Source organism: Protomyctophum bolini (genome assembly GCF_963924005.1).
Source record: "Protomyctophum bolini genome assembly, chromosome: 23".
Classification (NCBI taxonomy): Eukaryota; Metazoa; Chordata; class Actinopteri; order Myctophiformes; family Myctophidae; genus Protomyctophum; species Protomyctophum bolini.
Genome location: NC_137884.1, coordinates 15,551,786 through 15,577,535, shown reverse-complemented (window position 1 = coordinate 15,577,535; position 25,750 = coordinate 15,551,786). Strand labels below are relative to the sequence as shown.

The 25,750-nt window shown below is 42.7% G+C and overlaps 1 protein-coding gene across 1 annotated transcript; it reads right to left on the bottom strand.

The window, feature by feature from the left end:
* lrguk (leucine-rich repeats and guanylate kinase domain containing) lies at positions 1–25,750 on the bottom strand (the record flags this gene model as incomplete). The annotated part of the gene is made up of 20 exons (XM_080757048.1): positions 1–254; positions 863–1,290; positions 5,200–5,283; positions 5,921–6,015; positions 6,466–6,614; positions 6,787–6,912; positions 8,751–8,952; positions 9,290–9,403; positions 12,427–12,523; positions 14,415–14,534; positions 14,946–15,052; positions 15,757–15,843; positions 16,683–16,763; positions 17,596–17,739; positions 19,723–19,847; positions 20,761–20,842; positions 21,596–21,696; positions 22,279–22,360; positions 22,816–22,917; positions 25,745–25,750. 20 exons carry the CDS (start codon positions 25,748–25,750, stop codon positions 16–18), a joined length of 2,571 nt encoding a protein of 856 aa, XP_080613174.1. The 3' UTR covers positions 1–15.

Here is a 25,750-nt window from a genome sequence, read left to right as displayed (position 1 = left end):
ATAAGTCGCCAAACCTCACGGACCATTCTCGCCGGTATCTCCCCTCCGTTGGATCGAGGGTGGGTGGGCTACGGACCCAGTGGGGCTGGCGGGGACCGGGGTCTTACGACCACAGGGTATCGGGGGCAGGACAGGCTTGGCATCGGATCCGGGCCGCACAGATGATGAAGGGGACGCGACCGGAGAGGGTTGGTGGTCTGCGCTCTTCTGCCGAGGGGGGGCTTCGGGACTCTGGTCAGATGCCACCACTCGCTCTGGAAGGAAGGCACGTTGCATCGGATTGAAAACATAAGCAGGCAAACAATTAACTTAAAAGCAAATGGCTACAGATACGAGAACAGGGTGTCCATTTTCAGTGTGTAAACTCAAACATTGTCTATTATCTACTCTACGGCACTGGTTCTCAAAGCTTTCCATGTCAAGGACCCCCAAGAGAAGATTTATGTCAAAATTAAATCAAAGTCATTCAAAATGTTCCAAACATTTTCAATATTTTGTCATACAATAAGACTAGACAGATCTACAAGCACGCTTTTAGATTATCTATTTTTGAATAGCCAACATAATGAATGAAGTGGTTAAAATGATTGTGATGCTGTATTAACATTCGGCAATAGCAGAATGTACGTGTTGGATTTGGGGATGGGGGGCTGCTGAACCCCCCGTCTGAAGATGTTTTGTGCCAGGGACCCCCAGAACAGAAGATTTGTGTTAAAAATGTAAAGAAATATATTAGAACATACCCACAATGCTAAAATATAAAATGACACGGATGCTTTCAAGGGTTTTAATGTGTTATGAATAAATGAGAATATTAAATACAATAAATAATAATAAATGCAGACAATAAACTCTCTCTGACCTCCGAGTGTTTCCAGCGTGGGACCCGGGGTCGCCGGGGCGTCCTGAGGCTCCACGCGAGGTTCTGAGCCCGGGTCAGGGTCCGCACTCGCTACTGAGCTCTGTGGGGGGTCCGCGCTCGCTACTGGGTCAGGGTCAGGGTCTGCGCTCGCTACTGGGTCAGGGTCCATACCCAGTCCTGAGGCCTGTGGGGGGTACGTGCTCGCTACTGGGTCAGGGTCCATACCCACTCCTGAGGCCTGTGGGGGGTCCGTGCTCGCTACTGGGTCAGGGTCAGGGTCCATACCCACTCCTGAGGCCTGTGGGGGGTCCGTGCTCGCTACTGGGTCAGGGTCAGGGTCCATACCCACTCCTGAGGCCACGGCCTGGGAATAGCCTCCCGCCGAGCTGGGCACAGACACGGCTGAACTGACCCGAGAGTCGTCTGAACTGGGAGCAGAAGAAGAGAACCCTTTGGTGTTTCCAGGATACTACAATTTACAATTTAGGCATTTAGCAGACGCTCTTGATCCAGAGCGACTTACATTTAAGCAAAAACAAAAGCATGGCATACATCACATATATAAAAAGTAGTTATCGTGAATCATGTATAAACTAAGAACGTAACAGTGGAGTATCTATGTCAACTATACATACTATACTATATTATATATTGTACAATATACATTTGTACTATAAAGTGCTATGACTACATAAAATGCAATTCTAGTGCTGTCTACGTAACAAGCTATAAGTCTGTCTAAAATACTATCTAAGTCGACATAAAATGCTATCTAAGGGGCTAGGCTAGGGCAAGTGCTACGGGCCATGGTGGAGTCTGAAGAGGTGGGTTTTCAGACTACGGCGGAAGATTGGGAGTGAGGCTGCAGTTCTGACTGTGATGGGAAGTGCATTCCATAGTTTTGGAGCCAGAAGGGAGAAGAGTTTGGGACGTGTGGAGCGTTGTCCCTGCGTTTTTAGTGAAGGTACCTCCAGCTTCCCTGCGTTGGCTGATCTGAGTGCGGCAGTGCGCGGGAGGGTTTTGTAGGGTACGATCATACTTGTGAGATATGGGGGAGCCATGCCTTTGGTTGCTTTGAATGCCAACTAGTAAAGTGTAGCTCAATTCTGACACTGCTGTTACATATCGCTGTTTTTTATTGTAACGACCAGTGCTTAATTTGTAAATTAATAGATGCATAGGGCATAGCAGTGGAGGCCATTTTGTGGTTCCACCGATCCAAAGCCCATCCATTTTTCCCATAGAGAGTTCCAAAAATATTACATTTAATTCTGTGAAAATAATAATATAAATGAAAACATCAAAACAAAGGGTATTTTAAAAAACTAAACTAGTGCCTGTTGGGCACTGGCCTACTTGGAATGATGCAAGTTGGAAATGGATGCAACACCCAGTTATTATGTCTCTGTCCCTTTTATGCCCATAATATATGGAGTTCTTTGTCATGCATCAAATGGTCATGAGAAGCCTGGATGTCTTGCTTCTAATAATTATATAAATATATAATTATATAAAGTCAATGGTTTTTGGATCGGTGAAACCACAAATTGTCTGACTGCTTTCCCCTACATTTTCATAAAATACATATAATAGCCCCAGAAAGGCCAAAGAACTGCTCAAATAAGTCAAAACCAAAAAAAGACAGCAAGAATGAAAACAAATGCGAAATACCCTGAATGAATGCATGCATGCAACATTTTTCATACGGTTACGTTCAGGCTCGTTTCGGTGGCAACTTCAAGTTGTCAAGTTGCCAACTTGACATACAGTACATGAGTCAATAAGTGTTACTGTATACAGACTGACTTGATGAATAGATCCATCATCTTTCAGCCTATAGCCCCAGGAGGACGTTGGCATGGTCCAACGTAGGGTGCGTTTAAACACATCCTCGTTAATTCTACACCTTTTTGATTTACTTCACTGTGCAGCCATTACCGGAGGCCGCGCTGTAGCAACATTTAAGGTGTAACGTTTTATTGTGTGTTACTCGCTGCTGTGAATCACACTTTAAATGTCAACATGGCATTTCACTTTTTATTGGCTCTTTCTTCATGACGCAATCTCCAAGTGCTTTTAAAAAAATGAAATTCAACTGGATTGCCTACGCCAGTTTTGGATTAGCCTTATCAGTGACCTCCCCCTTGGCTGTATAGCAAGTGACTCTAGGACTCGGGTCACACACAGTAGCATTGCTATCCAGAACGTGGGGAGATTGGGGACTGAGCAAAACAGTCAATTTCTTTTAACATCCTTCTGAATGTTAATGTATGTAAAGCTAGTCCAGAGCTTAAACTTTGCCATAAACATTGACATATTATACTGTATACATGTGCAGTGGAGGCCTGATGCTGTAGCTATTTATGTAATGTTAGATATTATGCACATGCACACTTTCACTAAATCCGACTGGTAAATAATTTCTCCCCACTCCCCACTGTGTACATTTCAGCTCCATAAACAGGCTTTACTGCACATACTTTATTTCATCAGTCATACATTAACAGAGTCTTGTCCATTAATGTGTGTTTGCATGCATGCATGCACGCATAGTGGAATAAGTATTCTCATTTTTACTAAGTAAAAGTATTACATTCTATAGAAATAGTCAGAGGCTGGTGTATTTAAAATTGAATCGAGTATGCATCTCATCGCGGTGCATTGTGAGCTTTAATGCATGTTCTGTAATAATCAAAATCAATCTACAAAGTAACTGGTACCTAATGTTTTCCAATACTTAGTAGTTGAGTAAAAGTACAACATTTCCTTCTGAGATGTATAGTAGTCAAAATATTGCATACAGGAAATATCAATTTGCATTAAGTAGCCTTGAGGATATGTACAGTACCCAGTTACTCTACACGACTGCATGCATGTGTGTGCATTCCATCACCAGAACATAATTAGATCTTATTATGATTTCCCATTCGGTTATATAAATAATATACTGTTCAAAAATGTATATATATATTATTTTTTTGGGGGGGATACACTTTTTTAACATTGTACCTGAACATTCTGGGATACACATTCAGCTGAAATTGCAGTTATCTACAAGCTCACAATGAAACAATGTAGCGATGTGCTGTTGTGAGCTCTGTAGTTTGACTGTTCTTCGTGGGAGATTTGGTGTTGAGGGAAGACATTTAGCTGACCAGGAGCAGAGACCAGAGAGACCCCGGTCATCTTAAGTGCATATAGTACATTTCATATAGTCTCTGTCGGGTGGAAAGCTCATGTCAAAATTCAAATTCAAAAGCAATCAAAAGTAGCAGATCTACAACCTCTTTACGAGCTTGTAGAGTTTGATTATTTTGTGTAAGTATGATCAATGATCAAGTATAGGGCCTTCATTTACGAAAACACAAAAAGTTAGAATATGGAGATAAGAGGTTTCTGCCTGACAACAACAATATGACATGTGACAGCAGTACTCAACACCTTGCTATTTGTGGAGGATTCCACTCTCTCCCCGGGAATATGTCTGTACTTGTGTGTCTATGAGACACTGTGTAATGTAATGGAAGGAGGCTAATTGCTATGACAGACTTTTGGCTCGTGTGTGTGTGTGTGTGTGTGTGTGTGTGTGTGTGTGTGTGTGTGTGTGTGTGTGTGTGTGTGTGTGTGTGTGTGTGTGTGTGTGTGTGTGTCTGTGCCTGCCTGCGTGTGTGTGTGCGTGCGTGCGGTCGTCTACCTTTGACAGATTCCATTCTAATGCATCTCAATGAACATATTTAGCAGAATAGTTTGCTGACACTAGGAGGGGAGAAATGTATTTGAGACATTAACCACATGAACCCTAGCGTTAATAGTCAGCGGGGGGCAACATGTGCACATAATATTAAGGTACATATAATATTATACATATAATATTATGGTACATATACTATTATGGTACATATAATATTATGTTACATATAATATTATGGTACATATAATATTATGGTACATATAATATTATGGTACATATAATATTATGGTACATATAATATTATGGTACATATAATATTATGGTACATACAGGAACGACAGACTTCTAACTCAGCACGCACATCAGCAGTGACTCGAGGGAGTCGTTCGTTTTAACATTAATATTGTATTCTCAATAAAACGTATTGTGTTTTGCCACTTATTGGGGGGTCCCACTTGCAAATGTACTCACAGTGGTCCTCGGGTCACAGGTTGGGAACCACTGTCCTGTTGGAGACCTCATGATGTCTAAAACTGTTACTGTTCAGCAATTCAATTCATAGCAGATCTACAAGCCCACAATGCGCCGTGTGTGTGCATGTGCACATGTGCGTGTGTCTACATGCATGCATGTGTGTGTACAGTACCTGCTGTCCTCACAGACGTTGGCCGTGGGAAGGTCAGGGTCGTGACCCTGTGAGGTCAGAGATGCAGGCGCTGTTTGGGCTGATCTGGGAACAGCAAACGGGAAACAAATCCAAGTCATTTTTTCCACCCCTTTAAACACCCACCCACCCCCCCCACACACACACACACACACACACACACCACGGAACATAAAAGTAAATCCAAGGGAGAGTAATTTCTAACTAGGGTAAAGTCTGCCTTTCATCATCTCTTGTTCATTTAATTCTGTCCTGTTTTAACTAACATACTTTAGGTCAAACAGTTAAATTAAAATGATAAACACACAATGCCAGAAAATCCCGTCATTTTGACGTCCGACTTCCCAGTAAATGACAACATTGATGCGTCATCATACGCCTACATAATACTTTCCTATAATAATACTAAATGCATGGGTAGGGACCACATGATGCAATACCTTCACGGACCACCAGTTGAAAACCCATGGTCTATAGGAAACATTGTATTCAGCACACGTCTCGTTCAAAGTCTACGGTTTTGATCAGGACCCTTAAAAAGCCCACAGTCCAACAACAGTCTGCCACAAGAGGCCACTCGAATGCTTTTAACGAGAAGAGTACTCTCGCCAATTAGGAGCTAATATGCTTCGTTGTGAACGTTGTCGAGAGGAGAAGAGTGGAGGGTTTGCTGTATGAAGAGCTAGACTAGACGGACGACAACCTGTTGAACATGTGACTGTATCCTTCTGGCCTGCAGTGCTGCTGCACCAGAGCTTCTCTCAGCAGCTTCTCTCTCCTCCGGATGGACGCCAACTCCTGCAGGAGATACGAGGAGTACGAGACATGGAGGAAGAGGATGAGAGGAGCACACGAGACATGGAGGAAGAGGATGAGAGGAGCAGGGAGCGAGAAGAGAGCAGGGAGAGGAACGGAGGACGAGAAGAGAGATGGGTGCGAAAGGGACAGAGATACTGTTTAGTGTTGCAACCTGTGTTTGAGCACTTTCAACCAGCATGTTGTTATAGGTGAATTTTTAACAATGAACCTAGGGAATGATGGGGGGAATGATGCACGACTATTCAAAAATAGTAGATATACAAGCTTGCAGAGCTTTTTTTTGGCGTGACAAATCTCGTCTTCCCTGGCACAAGACCACTGGTCAAGACTCTGATGTGGTGGGTATAGGTACTACCACTGCACCGCCATAGTGCCTTATTGGGGGGGGGGGGGGAGTTACTGCTTCAACAAGAGAGTGACGTCACTCACAGTGGAGGTCTTGGGGGTGCGGAGCTGTGCCTGGACCTTGTTCAGGTAGGTTCTACAGGACAGGCGTGAGGAGGGGTCCTCCACAGAGTCCAGACCTCCCTGGCCTGATCCGGACCGAGTGGTCTTCTCCTCTGGCACTGGTTCTGCTGCTGAGAGAGAGACCGCACACGTTATGACATTTTTAACTCTAATCCAAAAACCTAACTACTAACTAATCGATAGGGCGGAGACCTTCGTCCTTGCCACTCAGGCTGTTAATATGCATTGTCCCGTCTAAATAAACACATAATAAACAAGTAAAGTAAATAAAGACAGACTCACCCTGAGGAGGTTGGTCTGAGGTCTCTCTGTGGTTGCTTACAGTGTCACTTCCTGCCTGCTCTTCTTCCAGACCCAGATATTCCATCATCACCTTCCTCAGGGTCTGGTAGGCCTCTTCTGGGTCATCTATTAAGTGGTGTACAGAGTACTCAGCAAGTAACATTTCAAGTTACATTTTCTATCAATGCATTGCTGAAAATGTACACAAAATAAAACATGGAAATTCTGAAACGTTTCACTAATAATAATAATAATAATAATAATAACAGCCGTCAGGAGAGGGCAGCTTTTTTGACCAGAGGGCCATTCTGACTTTGTTAAGTGAACAAAGGTTCACACTTTTTTTGACAATTGAAATAAAAATGTGAAGCACATAGAGCTGAATTATGTTTAAACTACATTCATTAGATAGACATGACAGATTGCTTGAAGGTCAACACATTTGCGCACATTTGGGCAAGTGCTTATGGCCATTTTTAGCACAACACACACACACACACACACACACACACACACACACACACACACACACACACACAGGCAAGCCTCCTGAAAGTCAGGCATCTTACAACGCGTGCACGCACGAACGCAGACACACACACACACACACACACACACACACACACACACACACCTAAGAACAAACATGCAACACTGAATCAAACCCGGGTCATATAAGCAGTGGAAGTGTAATTCATGTAATGTTAATAAATGTAAGATATGGTGATGATGACCCTCAGTTTAATGAGGTGCTATATGCTGTTAGCTGGCTGTGCATAAAGGTGATGAGTTGTCACACACACACACACACACACACACACACACACACACACACACACACACACACCATTAAGCAAACAGCTTGGCGCTCTGTCGCAGAGCGGTGATAAACAGTGGTTGGCGGTCTAATGTGCTCTTAATACGAATGTTAATTGGATTGAGAGCGGAGGATATACATATCTAAGCAGAGAGAGCAGTGCCTTATCAACGCTGGGTGGACCGGCATGCAGGTGGAGGGGTGGGTGGGCTACGGCCTTCCAGGAACAGCAGCATGTTGTGAGAAATAAGGACCAGTTGTAATCAAATGGCAATTATGATTCTCCCTCATTTTCTTTTCCTGCCAACTTGCAAATGTTGCAATTATGGACGAAAAAGACGCCTTGTGGACATTTCCACTGTGAATGTTCACTCCGGATAAGCGGATGGATGTTTTTTTTTCTTTTCGTTTGAAGTGGCAAGGACATCATGAAGTCAAACTGTGTCTGGTATAATGTTTCCCACAAAAAAAACCATTCCATATCAATGTGTTTTTGACAACTCATTACAACATTTTCAATAGAATATTGCGGTAAAAGTTTGCATGCAGATACTGGATATGTATCGAAACTATATACTTACTAAGATGCACCTATTTTTAAGCTAATACAGTACTCAAGCTCAAGCTTGCAGATTTTATGCTTTTGTGTCACGCTGTAGTATGATCAAGTAGGGTGTGTGATAATATAGAGGATAAGAATGGCCACCAAAATTGTTCAATTCACCCTCAAATGTGGAGGAAAAAACTCAGACCCGTCTGAAGTGAGTGGTGCTGTACTGTACTGTACTGTACTGTACTGTACTGTACTGTACTGTACTGTACTGTACTGTACTGTACTGTACTGTACTGTACTGTACTGTACTGTACAAGCTCTCCTCCCTGGCATAATGTGTGTTAGGCTGCCCAACAGTGACACTTGGTGGTGACAATCTTCTATACTTCCGTGCTCGGACACAGGGACACATGGACACATGGACACAGGGACACATGGACACATGGACACAGGGACACATGGACACAGGGACACATGGACACAGGGACACAGAGACACAGGGACACAAGGACTCAGGGACACAGGGACACAGGGAGTCAGGGACACAGGGACACACACACATGGTTGCACCACTCAAAAAAAGAAATAACTGACCACAGGGGATGACATTGTCAAAGAAGCCAGGCTGCTCTCTGTTGGTGCGCGCGTACAGCTCGATGCGTGCCACAGCGCCCTCTATCTGCCCGGGGTTGTACAACTTGCGGCTCTGCAGGCGCTGGGCGTACCGGTCCACCTCGGTGGGGATGAGCAGAACGTAGCGAGGCTCAAAGTAGCTGCTCTTCAGACTCAACACGCCCTGGAAACAACACAGACATATAGGGTTTAAAAATCATTTAAAAAATATATAACATTTAGATCCATACGTATATACACATGCCACCATCATGCGACAGAACACGATTTAGGGGTTGTAGCCTAATATTGTATACAATAAAGCAGGGGTGCCCAAAAGGTATATAATCACAAAGACAGATATATGCCCCTAATAAATTATATATATATATATATAATTTTAATATAATAAAATTTTCATTTTTGTTTGATCTATTAATATTGATATATTTTGACCACGCACCGTGCACTTGCGCACCAGTTATGTGCACCGCTGTGTATAGAGTAAGTACAGTACATACCTCCAGTTCCATGTGGACGCAGCAGGCCAAGCCTTCCCTGGCCACGTCTTCTATGGCGTCTCTGGTCAGTCCATACCTGTGACCTCCATATTGCATGGTCTGCACCATCCTGCCCTGAAGACCACAACACAACACATGCACAGAGACAACTTGTACTTCATCTAATGGACACCTGCTTACAACTGTGTGATCCTTCACCTCCACAGCGATGAGTTATACGTTACTTACTTTTATTTCACTTTAACCCATTTTTCATAGCACGCCACCGAGTGGCGCGCTACGAGCTTGTAGGTCTGCTATTTTTCTTTAAATCGTGAAAACATTTATTTCAGAAAACTGGAGGATTTAGAAGAATTCTTTTAAATTTTGAGGTCAGGCCTAAAAGTAAGTATCCTTGGGAACAAACAGTTCCCAAGCCATATGGTCCTATAGGGCCAAGTTACTGTAGCATAAGGCAGCTTGAGTACATCACTCAGCCATGAAGTACAAGTACACTCCCTCAGTCATTATGTACAATCAAGTGCACCCCCTGGACATGATGCTAGTATGTTGCAGGGACTAAGGGCCCCATTTTCCCCAGTGCCTTAACCCTAAACTTCTTTGCCTTCTTTAACTATTTTGGAAAAACATTTTTAAATTGTTAAAACTAGCCGATCTACATCGACACGTTGTGAGCTTGTCGATTGGCTATTGAACTATTCAAAAATGTTTTTCAAAATAGTAAAAAATAAAATAAATAGCTATTCCCCCCCCCCCCTTTTTTTCCTCCTCTGTATTCAGTTTTACTTATTTAATATGCATCTATTCCTAATTTATTTATTTTTTACCTGTATTTTATTATTGCGTTCTCTTTTGGTGTTTTGTGTAAAGCACATTGAATTGCAGACTTATAGTCGTGCGCTATACAAAAAATGGCTTTGCCTCGTCTTATGTACCTGTGCACAAACTGTAACAATAAAGAACATACAATTATATAATTCCAAGCGTTGTTCTAAAAAGACGAATAATGTCACGTCTCCACCTGTGAGCTGAACTCTTGACACCAACATGCCCCCTGTTGTTACTACTCACATGTGACCTCCTGACCTCTTGGGTCTTACTTTCACCTGGGACAGTTTAAAACTAAGCTGCATAATTTATGACCCTCAGTGAGCCTGTTACAGACACTTCTCAGCCTAGAGTCCAGAGGGCAAAGTTATAATCTGACTCAAAAGCAATCCTAAAGGGTTTGAGACAATGTTCACCAACTTGAACATTCCCGATTCCTTGAACGTCCCTATTCTGTGGCGAACATTTGCCGAAAATAGCCGACTGGGCGGAGGAGGAAGGATCCTATAGTCGGGTGGAAACCTCATACAGTATATCCAAAACTTTTCACGATTCAATAAAAAAAAAGCAAAAGTACAAGCTCAAAACGTGTCACTTTGAGCCATGTTTCGAGCATGCAGATCTGCTACTTTGAAATATGGAGACAATAGGTTTCTCCTCAACAACAGCGGTATGCGGTATATTCTTCACAGAATCAAAGGTCAAATCAAACAAAATAAAACTCAGCTTCTTCTATGCAACGGTAGAGTCTGTTCTCCTATACAGCAGTGAATGCTGGCCATCCCTGCAGAAGTCTGTAGATGGGTGCTACACCAGGATTCTGCATGAAGTACTTAACATCAGCAAGAGTACACATTTTACCAATAAGAATCTGTATGATGGAATGCCAAGGGTGAGCCAGAAAATAGAAACCAGGAGAATGAGACTAGCAGGACACTGCCAAAGACACCAAGAGCTGCCAGCCAGTACGTTAGTGCTATGGGAACCAACACACGGGAACTGGTCACAAGGACATCCGACATTAGCATACTGGATGTATGGATGCACTCAAGAAAGACAGCAGGAGCACAAAGCACCAACGAACTGGCCAGATGTATGGAGAACCGAGATGAATGGCAACGACGATTGAGGGCTCGTCTGAGGTCGACCTATAGATAAAATATAGATGTAAATTAATTACAAATACAAGTAAATCGTACACTCGCTGAGTTACAGACCCTGTGATGATCCAATTGGTTCCTATAACTATCAGTCATTTCGGAATCGCCCTCCCTCAAGGGAACCCTGGTGGCTTTCAGAACCACTGACCTCTAAATAATGTCTCAAAACAGACTGCACTTCGAAAGCAGCAGATCTACAAGCTATATTTAGGGAGGGGGGGCTGGGGGTGATGGATGGAGGAGCTCGGGACTGCCGCGGAGGGAGGGACAGACAGTAAAGTTCACTTGAACCATTTCCTCTAGTCAGAGTGTCAGACAGACAGACATCAAAGCACTTTCTTTTGTAAATCAGACCCAGACTCATGAGCTCCCATCAATCACCCCAAAGCCCCACTCCACCCCCTAACATAATAGCGGGATGGAGGCAGGAGAGAGGGAAGAGAAAAGCCAAACGCGCCCCAGACCTCTTCCCTAAATGCATCCATTCACAACTTGTGAGGTCCGGAGACCCACTGGTGGCCTGCTAGGGTACTGCGAGTGGTGCCCCAAATCATTGGCTAAATACTATGACATTAATGAGTTAACCATTTAACCTCCAGGTTAATGGCTTTCATATCATACTTGCCAGCCTTAGTCGTTACGGATACCACTCCGAGTCTGAACCCAAACATCCAAGCCTGACATCATAGACTGATTTAGACTCCATCTTTGGGTGTGACTGACATTGGGACTCCATCACAACCATCAAACCCATCTAAGTTCAACCATTTAATAATATTCTCCAGTCCACGATACAAGGAGAACTGTGTTGTTACAATTGCAATTTAGGCCTTTAGCAGCCACTTAAAGTAAGCACGGTAAACACAAGTGCAGAGATACAGTGTAGTGCCTCAGTAAATTAGGATCACAGCTAAACCAAGAACCTAGCGTCAGTCTACTCTAAAGTCTAAAACTCTAAACCATGGGTCTTTTGGTCAGTTTTGGACAGGTTTCCACCCAACAGAGACAATATAATCTTTCAATCAGTACATATGTCTGTCCATCCGCAATTTACGTACGTAGTACAGTATATAGTAAATCGACAACTGTCCGACCGACTTCAAAATTGCCACGTGCGTCGCTGGCATGTAAACAACATGACAAACACACCATGTGAACCATGTTCTGGAAGTCTTCCTCGTTGATGAAATGGTAGTCGCTCCCATCCTCTTCCCCGTAGTAGGGCCCCCTAGTGGTGTGACATGCGCTGTGTGGGAGAGCACAGGAGAAAACAGGTTTCATGTTTATTTTATAAGAAAAAGATCGACAACTTTACACTTTTGACAAATGCGACAGTCAGTTTTTGCCACGCTATGAGCTTGCAGATCTACACGTTTGAATACATGGTTTTTGAAACGGGGGTCCATGGCCAAATCCATATAATGTTGTGGGGCTCTGTCTTGACATGAAATAGTTTGAGAACCACTGATATAGAACATATCGAATATTTAGAAGGCTTTTATTTATTTATTTAATTATCAATGTATTTATTTTCAAGAATAGGCCTCAGGTTTTATAATGGGTTAGCACATCCAGCTGTCAAAGTTACGAGGGGCCATGCCAAGCATGTGAAGTATCGAGGCCTGGGAGCACTAAAGGCAGGCAGGCCGGTCGGGGCCCAGTAGGTACTGTAGATACTAGGTAGGGGGAAGAACAGTTCAACTCCTGGATGTTGTGGAATGTTCCACACAGTAAAAAACTAAAGAGAGCCAAGTTGAAAGCCCAGCCATGTGTCATCATCATCATCATCATCTGGCAACATGTGCATTTGATTTCTGTACGGGACGTTCGGGCATGTGTGTGACACTTTGACTTTTACCTCCGTGTGCTGTGAAGAGGTTGATATGGTGCCTGTCGGGCAGAAAACTCATCTCCACAACACCTCGCAATTCCATGCATTGTGAGCTTGTGAGATCTGCTATTTTCACAGTTTTTGCCTCTTTCTTAGGAAATACCTGACAATGTTTGACCGTTAAAGTATAGCTTGTTGGTAACTTTATTGTTATTTTTTATTTTTTTATTTGAAAGATATGCAAGACACACAAAAAACTAAAACTGATTTTCTTTAAATAAAACATACTTTTGACGTAATAATGCAACTTAAACACTTGTATACACTTTGTATGTTAGCGTATTAACTGTTGAGTGAGAATGCAATGTTGCACATTAAGCTAATCATCTGGGAAGCCACCAGTTTGGGAACCACTGGTCTACTCTACCCTCCAACGTCTTTGAGGGATATAGGAGTCCTGTCTTTCATGACCGGTGAGGAAGGAAGCCCCCTGCAGATAGTTATCTATATACCGAGGTGATTTCACGCGTAGACAGATGGATAATTGAAGATTAGTGGCACCATCGTGCTGCCTGATTACCTTAGGAATTGAAATGCTAACCCAAAGTTTAGCTATGGATGTTTTATCTCCAATTCGGCCTGATGACGCCCACATCATTTCATCTGATGAGCCTCACTAGCCGGTAAATGGTTTGCATTTATTTTAGTGCCGCTGTGCCTGTGACATTTCTGGCGAGCTGCCAGGATGAGAGAGAATCTTACACGAGAAGGACCTCCTTAATTTACCACCAGACAACTTGCTCTACCGATCAGAGTAGAGTGGCCTACTTAAAGCAATTTGTGAAATTGACACAGGGGCCACATTGACACAGGGGCCACATTAATTTACAGGGCTAGACCACTTTGGTAGAGGTTTGGGTTGTAGTTACCTTACCATGCAACTCCAAAGGTGGGCAAGAAATCAAAAGTCGTGGTCGTGGAATGACCTCCAGTCTAGACTCAAATTGGCTCAAAATCACTAATTTCCCTGAGGAGTTTCAAAAAGACTGCCACCGCTGCTACTTAAAATGTACTGCAATGCAATGTCGACTGACTCCTGTCAGTCATATAGCCTATGGCTGTGTTTAGCATTGTTATGTCCACACCTGTCTGCCTCTTGGCCAGTTCGTTCTTGTAAAAGAGGCCTACGCCTCTATGTTTTTACTGGTTAAATCAGTGGTTCCCCCAAAAGTAAAAAATAAATAAATACATAAAAGGGATAAATAAAAGGACACACACACACAGAAGAGAACGTAAGCTGACTGACCCATAGGCAAAGTATTGGTCAAACTCGTGGCAGAGTGTGTGAGCCAGCTCTCTCTTCCCACAGGCCTGAGGACCGGTCAGCACCAGCATGGGATAGGGAGAGTCTACACTGGGTAGTGTACTGGGGACAACCAAACACACAGTTTACAATGTAGGCATTTAGCAGATATGCTCTTAATCCAGAGATACTTACAGTAAGCAAGGTAAACACGAGGCGATGCATCACATGCACAACATTTGTAATCTAGGATCATAGTTAAACCAAGAACCTAACATTACAATATCGGCTTATCATAATAAGCCGTACATTGAAATTATACAAACATATATAGGAAGCCAGGTCAACACATTAACCTGGCATCTGTCTACATGTTATCTAAATCACATTTGAACCATTGCAAGATTGTAAGGTCGTCAAGGTTAGGGCTACGGGCTAACGGGCTATAGGTGACTCTTCAGATTGAGGTGGAACATTGGGAGTTAGTGTGCAGCACGCACGCACACACGCACGCACGCACGCACGGTCACTGACCTATGGTAGAGCAGCTGAGGCTGCATCAGCTGGTACACCAGCTGGGTCATGTGATCTCTGGCGGCCACCACCTCCATAGGAGGGTCATACTTGTTCACTGATGACACCTGGGGGTCAAAAGGTCACACATCCAAGGTCATGGAGCCATTATGAAAAAGGAACGAGCATGTATATTGAATCAGTGGTTCTCAAACATTTTTCATTTCAAACTGCACACGTTACCTCGATAACAATCGAATTTAATTCAATGGGGATATATTGAGAAAACAAATGGGTGGAAACCTCATATGTCCAAAACTGCTAACTTTACAGTATTCCAATACAAAAGCATAAAAAGTAGAAAGACAAGCTCAAAACGTGTCGCTTCGCACTGCGTTTCAAGCTACTTTTGATACTTTTGTGTGACGCTGTAGTTAGTATGATCAAGTAGGAAGTTACCGTATGAAAAAACACAAAAAGTTAAAATATGCATATGAGGTTTCTGCCTGACAGCAACAACATATTTACATTGACGAAGCAAAACAAGTGTTTGGAAAGGTAACAGTAACCATGTCATTAACTGCTTGACCACTGGTCAAGGACCCCCAATATTATATTTAGCCGTGGACCCACATGTGAAATATCTTTTTCAAAAATAGCCGATGTACAAGCTGTGAGCTTGGCCATTCTGAATAGCCAGTGGTTAAAATTGTGATGCTGATCAACTACTTTTGCTGGGGATCCCCTGGAACCTCCCCAAGGACCCCAGGGGGTCCCTGGAACCACTGGTCTAGACTATAGTAACAGACAATATTTGCATATGCGTGCGTACCTTCTCCTCAGCAGTGACTGCCTTCTGGTCTAGTTTGCTCAGGTGCTGCAGCAGAAAGATGATTGACAGTCTGTAATCCGGCTGATCCTACCAATTACAAACAATAAAAACAACTATTTACAATTTAAGCAACTCAGCAGACGATGTAATCTAGAGCGATTTACAAGTGTGATGTTCATCAGAGTAAACATGCACAAACAAATAGTCACAAACGTAGAGTGCACTGCAAAGAGAACAATGTAGTGCCTCAATACCTGGTAAACAATTAACCTGCATTCGTTTAAACAAATGGCAAGTACAAGATAGATAGATTAGGTACAATATAACGATAACGCATCACAATACATGGTTGACGATACTATACATGGACGATATTGGTTCATGCCTGGCGATATGATATGATTCAATAATTTAAAATTAACTATAAAATTAAATAAAAAAAGTAACTATTGAGAGTTACTCTATTTAAGAAAAATCGTATTATTATGGATATAAATAAGCAAACACAGTGATTCTCTGGCATATATACATGGGATTTGTATGTGAACTCATTGTGGACAAACTCACACCTTGACATGAACACAGAGATTAAACACATGTATCGATAGACCAAGTGTAGCGATATGGAATGGAAAAGTATTAATTATTTAATAATTCTTTGCATTGCAAAACGATACGATACAAAGTATATATATATACAAGTATAGTTATATATATAACTGTATTACAGGCTCATGGCCCACAGGGTAAAAACAATACATCACATCACAAGAATAAAGAAATGTACCGTGGGGAGGTTCCAGGGGATCCCCAGCAAACGATATGGTATGTTGCTGTTTGCATATGAATTACATGCATGCATGGATATACAGTTACTGTATTGCTACACCTCTATACAATAATATTGGTGTGAGGTCAGTGTTTACCTGCACAGGGTTCCTCTGTAGATTGAGTTCTCGGAGCAGGAACAGATCATGAATGTGTGTGGCCTCCTTAATGTCGCTGATCTGAAAAATAAGTAAATACATCAATCTTTTGGACATAAACTAAGAGTTGTCCACCCGACAAAACTGTTACTTTTCAGGATATAAAAAAAAAAAACAGTAACAGATCCACAAGCACGAAACACGGCGTGGTGATTTTGTGTGACGCCGTGGTATGAAGTAGTAGGGCGTTAATGAACAAAAAGTTAAAATATGGAGGTAAAGAGGTTTCTGCCCCGACAATGATCTCGAAATGGTCTCGAAAGCCACTGTTCTATGATTAAACTCACCATGAATACACCAGAACCGTCAGCACTCCTACATTTAGGAGACTCCTGAACGTTTGACGCTTAATTCTCTCCTGCTGTGTCTTCTGAATTGTCATTCATCATTCAATTATGCAGGCAGGGCCATAAATGTTCATTTGCGCCTTTCGTTGGGTTTCACATGCAAATGACCTGAAGATATATCTCTCTCTGTACAGTCTCCCCACAGAAGTAAGAGAGACCTCCCAACTATCTCAAATTCAACCTTAAGAGGTGGCTAAAAACAAATCAAATCTGTAATCATGAGTAATTATCAGCTCCATTTTATCACTGGTGTCATTTCTCACATCACTCTGCAGTTGTTCTGTCCCCTGTACAATGTTTATATTTATGTATGTTTGTATGGATAGTTTTATCATCATTTTTAAGAGCCTGCTCAAGGACTACAGATATAAATTAGCTTCTGGCTAACTCTGGCCCATTTACATGGATGTTACCTCGTGTTTACCTTGCTTACTGTAAGTCGCTATTGATAAGAGTGTTTGCTAAAATGCCTAGATTGTACATGAAGGAATTAAAGAGCGAGTCACCAGATTGTTGTCCAGGTTGACGGAGCCCAGAAGGTAGAGGTTCTGGAGGCCAGACAGGCTGGAGATCTGGTTGGAGGAGAAGTCTACGACCTGCAGGCTCCTCAGAGAGGACACGCCATCCATGCTCTGCAGCTGGTTACCTTTCTGCACACGCGCACACACACACACACACACATACACCATTCAACAGTTTAACAGCGATTTTTGCATTTTTTTACAATTCATTTTTAATCCTAACCCACCAGGATAAGTTTGACTCTGTTCCACAGATAAATATTGTGAAAATAGCCTAAGTACAAGCTCACCGCGAGGCATTGTGAGCTTGCATATCGGCTACAGTATTTTCACAGTTTGCCTCTTTCACACGTGATATTTGCCAATTTGGTATTAATTAACAAGTCATTAAATTAACTAACTTTAGAAATGCACACGCACGCAGGCACACACGCACATGCACACACTCTTCCAGCCCTCATCCACAATCTGCCGTCCTGCTAATCACCATCCCCTGCAGTGGTCCATCTGTAGGGGGCGCCACCTCCCCCCTCCCCTCGCCCCCCCAGTGCTAGGATGAGTGACAGGTCTGCTCCGCTGTGCTAAAAGCACGCCAGGCTGACGACTGACACGCCAGCAGCTGGCGAGATGCTAACGCAGCGCAGCACGCTAACCTGCTTAATTAAAGGAACCCCCATTTTCACCTCACCCCTTCACAGTGGTGGACAAAGTATAATACTCAAGTATCCAAAAGTACAAATTACTAAATCTTTCAAATAGGGAAAATAGCCGATCTACAAGCTCACGTGTATAGGTACAATATAGGTGGGCTTTTTCCCACCTATATTTGAATTAGGGCTTAAGTGGGTTAAGTCATCATATTATTTCTGTACGTTTCGGGGTGTGCCTTCGGTGAGTACCGGTATCTTCCTATACATGTATAATGTATATCCCCTCTCTCTCTCTCTCTCTCTCTCTATCAGCCCTGCCCTCCCCCTCTCTCTCAGACTACAGTACTTATCCGGGGGTCTCTATGCCAGGCTTGCCCCCCTCTGGTCCAAACAGTGAGCCTGGCAGAGGGCTGCTGGCAGCAGGGGAGGGAGGGAGGGAGGGAGGGTGAGGTGAGCGCAGGGCACCGGGGGCCTGGTGTGATGGGCCGAGAGGGAGGCCTGCATGACAGGGCCATGCTGTTTGAGGAGGCGTGTGTGTGTGTGTGTGTGTGTGTGTGTGTGTGTGTGTGTGTGTGTGTGTGTGTGTATGTGCGTGTGTGTGTGTGTATGTGCATACACAGCGACACCTCGGCTCCCAGAGGGAAGGTGCCCACGGGTTCAGACTGATGGATGCTGACTATGATTAAAGACTGATAAAAGCAACACATTGACATTCACACATGTAGAGATGGGAGGGAAGGGGGGGGGGGGAGAGAGAGAGAGAGAGAGAGAGAGAGAGAGAGAGAGAGAGAGAGTAAAGTGGGTCTGCTGCCGGACATTATGGTATCTCTGGAAAAGGAAAGTTTAGAATTGACTCCATGTAAAAACAAGAGCAGAGGAGAGGAACAGAGAGCTTGAGAGAGAGACTAACTATGGAGTTATAACTCCATGGGTCCGCCTGCAGTCACTAGTCCCTAGGAAACCCGAGCAGCTGGGCTTTAACGTTGAGTGCCCGTTTGCACTTCCAAATTTCGGGGAAAAAAACCCTGCAGAAGTAGACGGTTGTTCCGGGTGCTTCAAAACGCCACTGTGCAACTTCCACTGAAATGAATAGCGGGCGGGCGGTGCTGTTGCTGTTGCTCCGGTTCAGTCTCTATGGATATAATGTGTTCCGCGAGCTACGTCCTACCTGGGAGAAGCAGCCTTCTCACTCCTCGTGCATTGAAGGAAGCATGAGTTCAGTTCGGGAATCTCCCCAGTTGCGGGATAAAAGAGAGAGAGAGAGAGAGAGAGAGAGAGAGAGAACTTCTGCCCGACAACAACTCTATAGTGCTTATGAAGTGAACGGCCCTATCTACAGTATACTATACACATTTGAGACGGTAACAACTTGTGAGCGGTGAGTGCACACTTTGTGCGCAGTTCAGTTGGGCAAGTCATAGAAAGCAATACACCATAACATAGTGTTCTTATAGTGACATACGAGACAGAGGTGCTGGAGGGGCAGGTTGTCCAGGCCAGTGATACAGGAGATGTGGTTGTGAGCCAGGCTCAGATGTTTTAGACGGCAGCACCGCTGAAGCCCACTGATCTCACTGATCCTGTTGTCTGAGGAGCCAGGCCAGGCAGACCACACGTTAAAGAATCATGCACCAGGAAAGAGAGACGAGGCAGTGAAAGGTCCTGAAAGATACATAACGCCAGCCTTACTAAGCATTTAAAGTATGAGGTATAAACTACAGCAGCCTTGTGTTCATACAACAGAAAGATTGGGTATTGGGTAAGACTGACGTTATGTATCTTTCAGGACATTTCACTGCTTCGTCCCAAGTTACCATTACTCTATGGCTCTGGTCTCTGCCACAACGGTGTATTTTTTGACATTCCGTTTCTCTCCACAGTTGAATGTTGCCACTACTGTTGGAGCAGCCATAAACTACACAGGTTCATCCCGATGTTCTGGGCATCTTTGTAAAGTTAGTGTTAGTAAAAAGCAGGTAAAAGAGTAACGTTTGAGCAGACCAACATCAGTCACTTTCCCATTCAATGTAGTAGAAGAGCCAACTGTTTACACCGCAGATATGTCATCTCCGCCTACAAGAAATACGTTGCCTGCGACCACGGGTCTGAACGGGTCTATATGGTGACTTTCCCGTGTATGGGGGTTTTAAGTGATACACTGACTGACGATCAAAAATCTACGATTTCATAGTAAATGCGACCTACAGTATGGTCTCAACAAGCTCACAATCCGTTGCACTGTGACGCGTTGTGAGCTTCTAGATTGTCTATTTTCACCATGCAACCAAGTGTATAATATTATGCCATTACGGTGCCATATAGTTAACTAAAATTTCGACCAAAACTAGACTAAAACTTTTCACATGACTAAAATATGACTAAAGCTAAATTAAATGGTTCTTCAAAAGGCTATGACTAAAGTTGAATCAAAGCTGACACTGGTGTACAGTATAAGAATACTATACAGTATGATATAGTATAAAGTATAGGATAAGGATACAGTCCAGTTTGAGTTTGCTGAGAGATGAATAGGCTGATAAATCATTCATTTGGGTCACGTGGTTGTGGGAGAGATTGACCTCCTGTAAAAAAGAAAATACATTATACATACAATGTGAGATGAAATAATATAACATTCAAGAGAAAAAATATAAGAATACTCTGTTCCAAGTAAAGTAGGTATTTGTATCAAAGTAATAGTATTACTCAAAGCTTTCAAAATGTGTTGAAGTACGGTATGAACTAGGGCTTAAGTCAGGCGTGTCCAAACCTTTTTCAAAGGTGGCCGTATTTGAAAACACCTAAAGGGACAACTGCATAGTTGCTGTCTGGCAGAAACCGCTTATCTCCATGTGTTTACGTCCAAAAGCTGCTCAAAATCTAATTTGAATATTCTACTGATTCTATTCTAATATTCTTCAACTGTTACTGTGATGTCAAACAGCTGACAGTGTGAACAATAAATCAATTATTACTGTACAGTAGTACAGCAGTAATATTTAAAATCCTCCTGTACATAGATCTATAACAGTGGTTCCCAAACTTTTTCATGTCAAGGACCCCCCAGTTTGACATGCATTAGTCTATGGACCTATAAGGGTCCATTTGGTTCCAAAACATAATTTAGCTGGGGACCCCCTGGAACTCCCTCAAGGGCCCGTAGGTCCCCACTTTGGGAACCACTGATCTATAATTCACAGTGAGTGCAGACGGGTTGTCATGGAAATTCCACGTCTATATTCTTGTGGGAATAGAACCTGGCGGCAGAGAGAGAAGCCCCCCAACCCCCCCCCCCCCTCTCCTGTCAACTCAAGGTCCTCCAGACGTCACGTTACCTCCAGGTTCCTGGGCGCCTGGAATCCAAAGCAGTCTGAGATGTGGTTGTGAGAGGCGTCCAGCCTGACCAGATGAGGCATGTGGCCCACACAGGATAAATCTAGACACCACCACCACCACAACAGGATTAAAATATATATATAATAAAATAGCTCAGGTTAATCAAACTAATCAATTATATGAAATCCATCTTAATGACCCTCTATACTCTTTTCACCCTGCACCAAAATACCTTCAGGAAAAATAGGCAATGAATCTACCAAAAAATAGCAAATGTAAAAGCTCAAAACACGTCACAACATGAGAGATTTTGGATCAGCTATTTTCGGTGAACGTTCTATCCAGAACTAGGGATGCTGGGGTTCCAGTGGTTGATCAAATGATTTTCCAAAATACTCTAGCGAAAATACCAATTGTGAAGCTCACAACGCACTGTGATTTGACCCGTTGGGCTTAAGAATGTTGATTCATAGATAGATAATTAAAAACACAATTCTCTAAGAAAATAAAGCATAGCTGCAGCTGGAATAAAAAAACTAAACAATTCTTCATATTTTATTCATCATTCAAATCTAAATACCCAACAACAATAAATAGTGCACATCTTGGCATTCTGACTGATATGTGGTTACAGGTAGTCGTAAATAATGGGCCTAACATAGCAGCCGTCGTATAACCTTACCTTTTATTTTGTTGTGTGACAGATCCAGCTTTCGGAGATGGACATAATTGCATAAAACGGAGATGTCGCTCAGATTTCCACCCTAAAGTGCAACGAAACAAATCCAATCTGTCACAAAATGAAATGGCAAAGGAGAATATAGCCATGCTTTACAGTAAGAGCAAAACACTACTACAGAACTTTGAGAGCAAAATAGGTTCGTGCTTTTTATAGCATTGAGTGACATAACAAATATTATGCTATTCTTACAAAACATAAAGCCAGATACAGTAGATATATACAGTGTGTGTATGTGTGTGTGTGTGTGTGTGTGTGTGTGTGTGTGTGTGTGTGTGAGTGACGGATGTTCTAAAGGCTCTTAGTTTGCTCCTAGTATGATCCTTGATGACTATTGCTATGGATTTGATGTAGGCCTACAGTATAGGTATACCATGTGTTGTTTTTGCTTACTGTAAATTGCTCTGGATTAAGAGCTTCTGCTAAATGCCTAAATTAGGTGTGTGTGTGTGTGTGTGTGTGTGTGAGAGACTCTCTTACAGGCACAGACAAGACCTGGTACACATGCTGCAGTCCGGTACCAGAGAGACCCAGGTTGGTCAAACGGTTTGAAACCACCTCTTTGGTCAAAACACCATCCTTCTGCTAAAAAACACACACACACACACACACACACACACACACACACACACACACACACACACACACACACACACAAGAGTGCAAATAATGTGCGCCGCAGACCCGCTGATTCTATACGCCTTCTAAACAGTTTTCAGAAAAACCTATGCTGAAATATATTTCGCTGTCGGGCAGAAACCTCTTATCTTCAATTCTCCATATTTTAAATTTTTGTGTGCGTGTTTCTTTTTTTTGTAAATTTGTAAATGAACACACAAAAGCATCAAGAGTAGCTGGAAACGCAGTGTGAAGCGAAACGTTTTGATTTTGTATATCTGCTACTGCTGCTTCTCTTCAACTTGACGCCTGAGAAGTAACCGTTTGACATGGTTTCCACCCGGCAGACGATGGGCTATATAGCTCAAATCTAAAATGACACACAAGCTGGTTACTGGTTTTAATGGATTACAGTTATTGCAACATTGTGGGACTTTTCTGGCAATAGAAGTACATTAAATACATTAAAACGGCATGCCGGTCAGTCTGCAGTGGTGGAAGAAGTACTCAGATGTATACTTTTACAAGGAAAAGGCCTGTTTTAAGTAAGTAAAAAAGAAACTGCCTAGTAATGATGATGTTCACTGGTAAGTTTCCACAGCCCGAGAGACAGACCAAGTAAAAAAGGAAAAAGAAAAAAGGTACCAATTATATGAAGATATACAGTAGGTGGAAAATGGGTGCAGTCATCCTTAAGGAAAAATGTAGCAGATCTACAAGCTCACATGTCACATACATTTCAGTATAAAATAGTGTTTTGTATTTATAATGTACGCTATCCAATGCAATTCATTCCAGTCCACTTCATTTATATAGCACATTTTACAACATCAAGTTACCAAATGCTGCGCAGAAAGTATAAAAAGCTAAAACTACTAAAACACAGCAAAAACAGTAAAATAAGAAACAAAAGAAACATCACTATAGAATGGGTGAAACAAAGCAGTGTGATAAAACCCTGCTCCAGAAACGGTTCCATCCAAAAAGTGATGGAACTGAATCCGGTTCATCTCTGGCTCCGGATCATGGATTGAAGGGAGTCTACAACTTGCATCATGCTCACAACGCACTTTGACGGATCTACAGAGTACCGAAGTCCTGACGTCACTGCCACTACCCCTAGGTCACGGCGTAATGTATTTTTGCAGTGGTTCCCTGAATGGGTCCTTGAGGGAGTTCCAGGGGGTCCACAAGCCAAATCATAGTTTGAAACCAACAACCAAATTGACCCTTATGGTTCTGTAAGTGGTTCTGTAAGTGTGCAAATGTAACCAAATGGACCCCAACAGGTCCATTGGGGTCCATTTGAGAAAGTATTTATATAAACTAAAGACCTTCACGCCTCGTACAAAGCCAACTCGGATCGTGACAACTCATGACAACAAACACAATTTCTTGGGCCGAACAAATAATTAGATTAATTTGTTCGGCCCAATTTTTTTTTGCTTATTGTCATGATTTGTCACGATCCGAGTTGGCTTTGTCCGAGGCTTAAAAGATCTTTAAATAAATACTTTCTTAACCGTCTCATGGGAAATTCTCTTCTGGCCCGCTCTATAGGCGTCATACAAGAACTGTGTTCCAGGGGTTTAGCGCCCTGTGATGTCAGACTTCGGTGCTCGATCTATGCTGGCATTACAATATCTCGAATTATAACACAACCAGTTGCAACTTTACCTCCACACATCTTCTGTGCAAGGTTACCTGCTTTATCTGTCGCATAAAGAGTAAACAAGGTAGGTTTAGGAAGTATTAAAGGGATATTTCACTTTCAAACATGTTTGGGTCATATTAACATCTAGTCAGACTTTTGTGTGTCACTCCAGACATATTTTAAATTGCTTAATTCACTAGATATTTTATCAGACACGGCCCCTTCCCTTTTGATTGTTATATTGTTTTGGGGGGAAATGTATATATTTTTGTTTTGTTTGTAGATTTATGCAGAGGTTAAAGAAAATGTAATAATAGATAGCATATGTAGACAGATGCCAGGTTCATTTGTTGACCTGGCATCCTAGTGTGTATAGTTTCAATGTATAGATTGATATAACTTTTAGACTGAGAGGTTCTTGGTTTAGGACTACGTGTACCATATATGATCCTAGAGTATGCATTTGATGTATTACCTTGTGTTTATACCTTGCTTACTGTAAACTGTGGATTAAAAGGGTCTGATAAATGCCTAATCAAAACATCAACTACATATAGGTCTACGGCCCTGCATGTTATTTGTGGCCTACCCTTTCCCCTTCCTAGAAATGTAGGAGTCAAAAGTGCAATATCTGTCTTTGAAATGTAGCGGTGGATTCAAAGATGCATCCAAAAACATTATTTAAGTAGGGTAAACTCGAGTAGGCCACTCAAAAAAATAATTTGTAGCCTACCGGTACAAGGTACTCAAGTAAATGTAGCCCCCCCACACCAACACACACACCGGATCCCACGATTCTTTGCTACAATGAGAACATTACAGCCTAGGATAAGTCATCATTGACCAGGGGGAAATAGCTCTGGTCCATATAGCCTTATTAACGCCCAAGGTTTAACGGGTTTGTCCCAAGGAGTTCCCGGCCGGTGTGGTTTGTTAAGGAGAAGTTAAGGCGACGATAGACCAGGGGATAAATCCACCACACAGCTGCACAAAACGCACATTAAGCGTTGGTGCTGATCAGGCACTGTAAACAATCAACCAATCAATCACCCGGTGCTGCCCTGTACAGCTATACGTTATGCGGTGATTTATCACGTAATTAAATGCGGAATGATAGTGAATATAGCCTATATTTACCTCCAT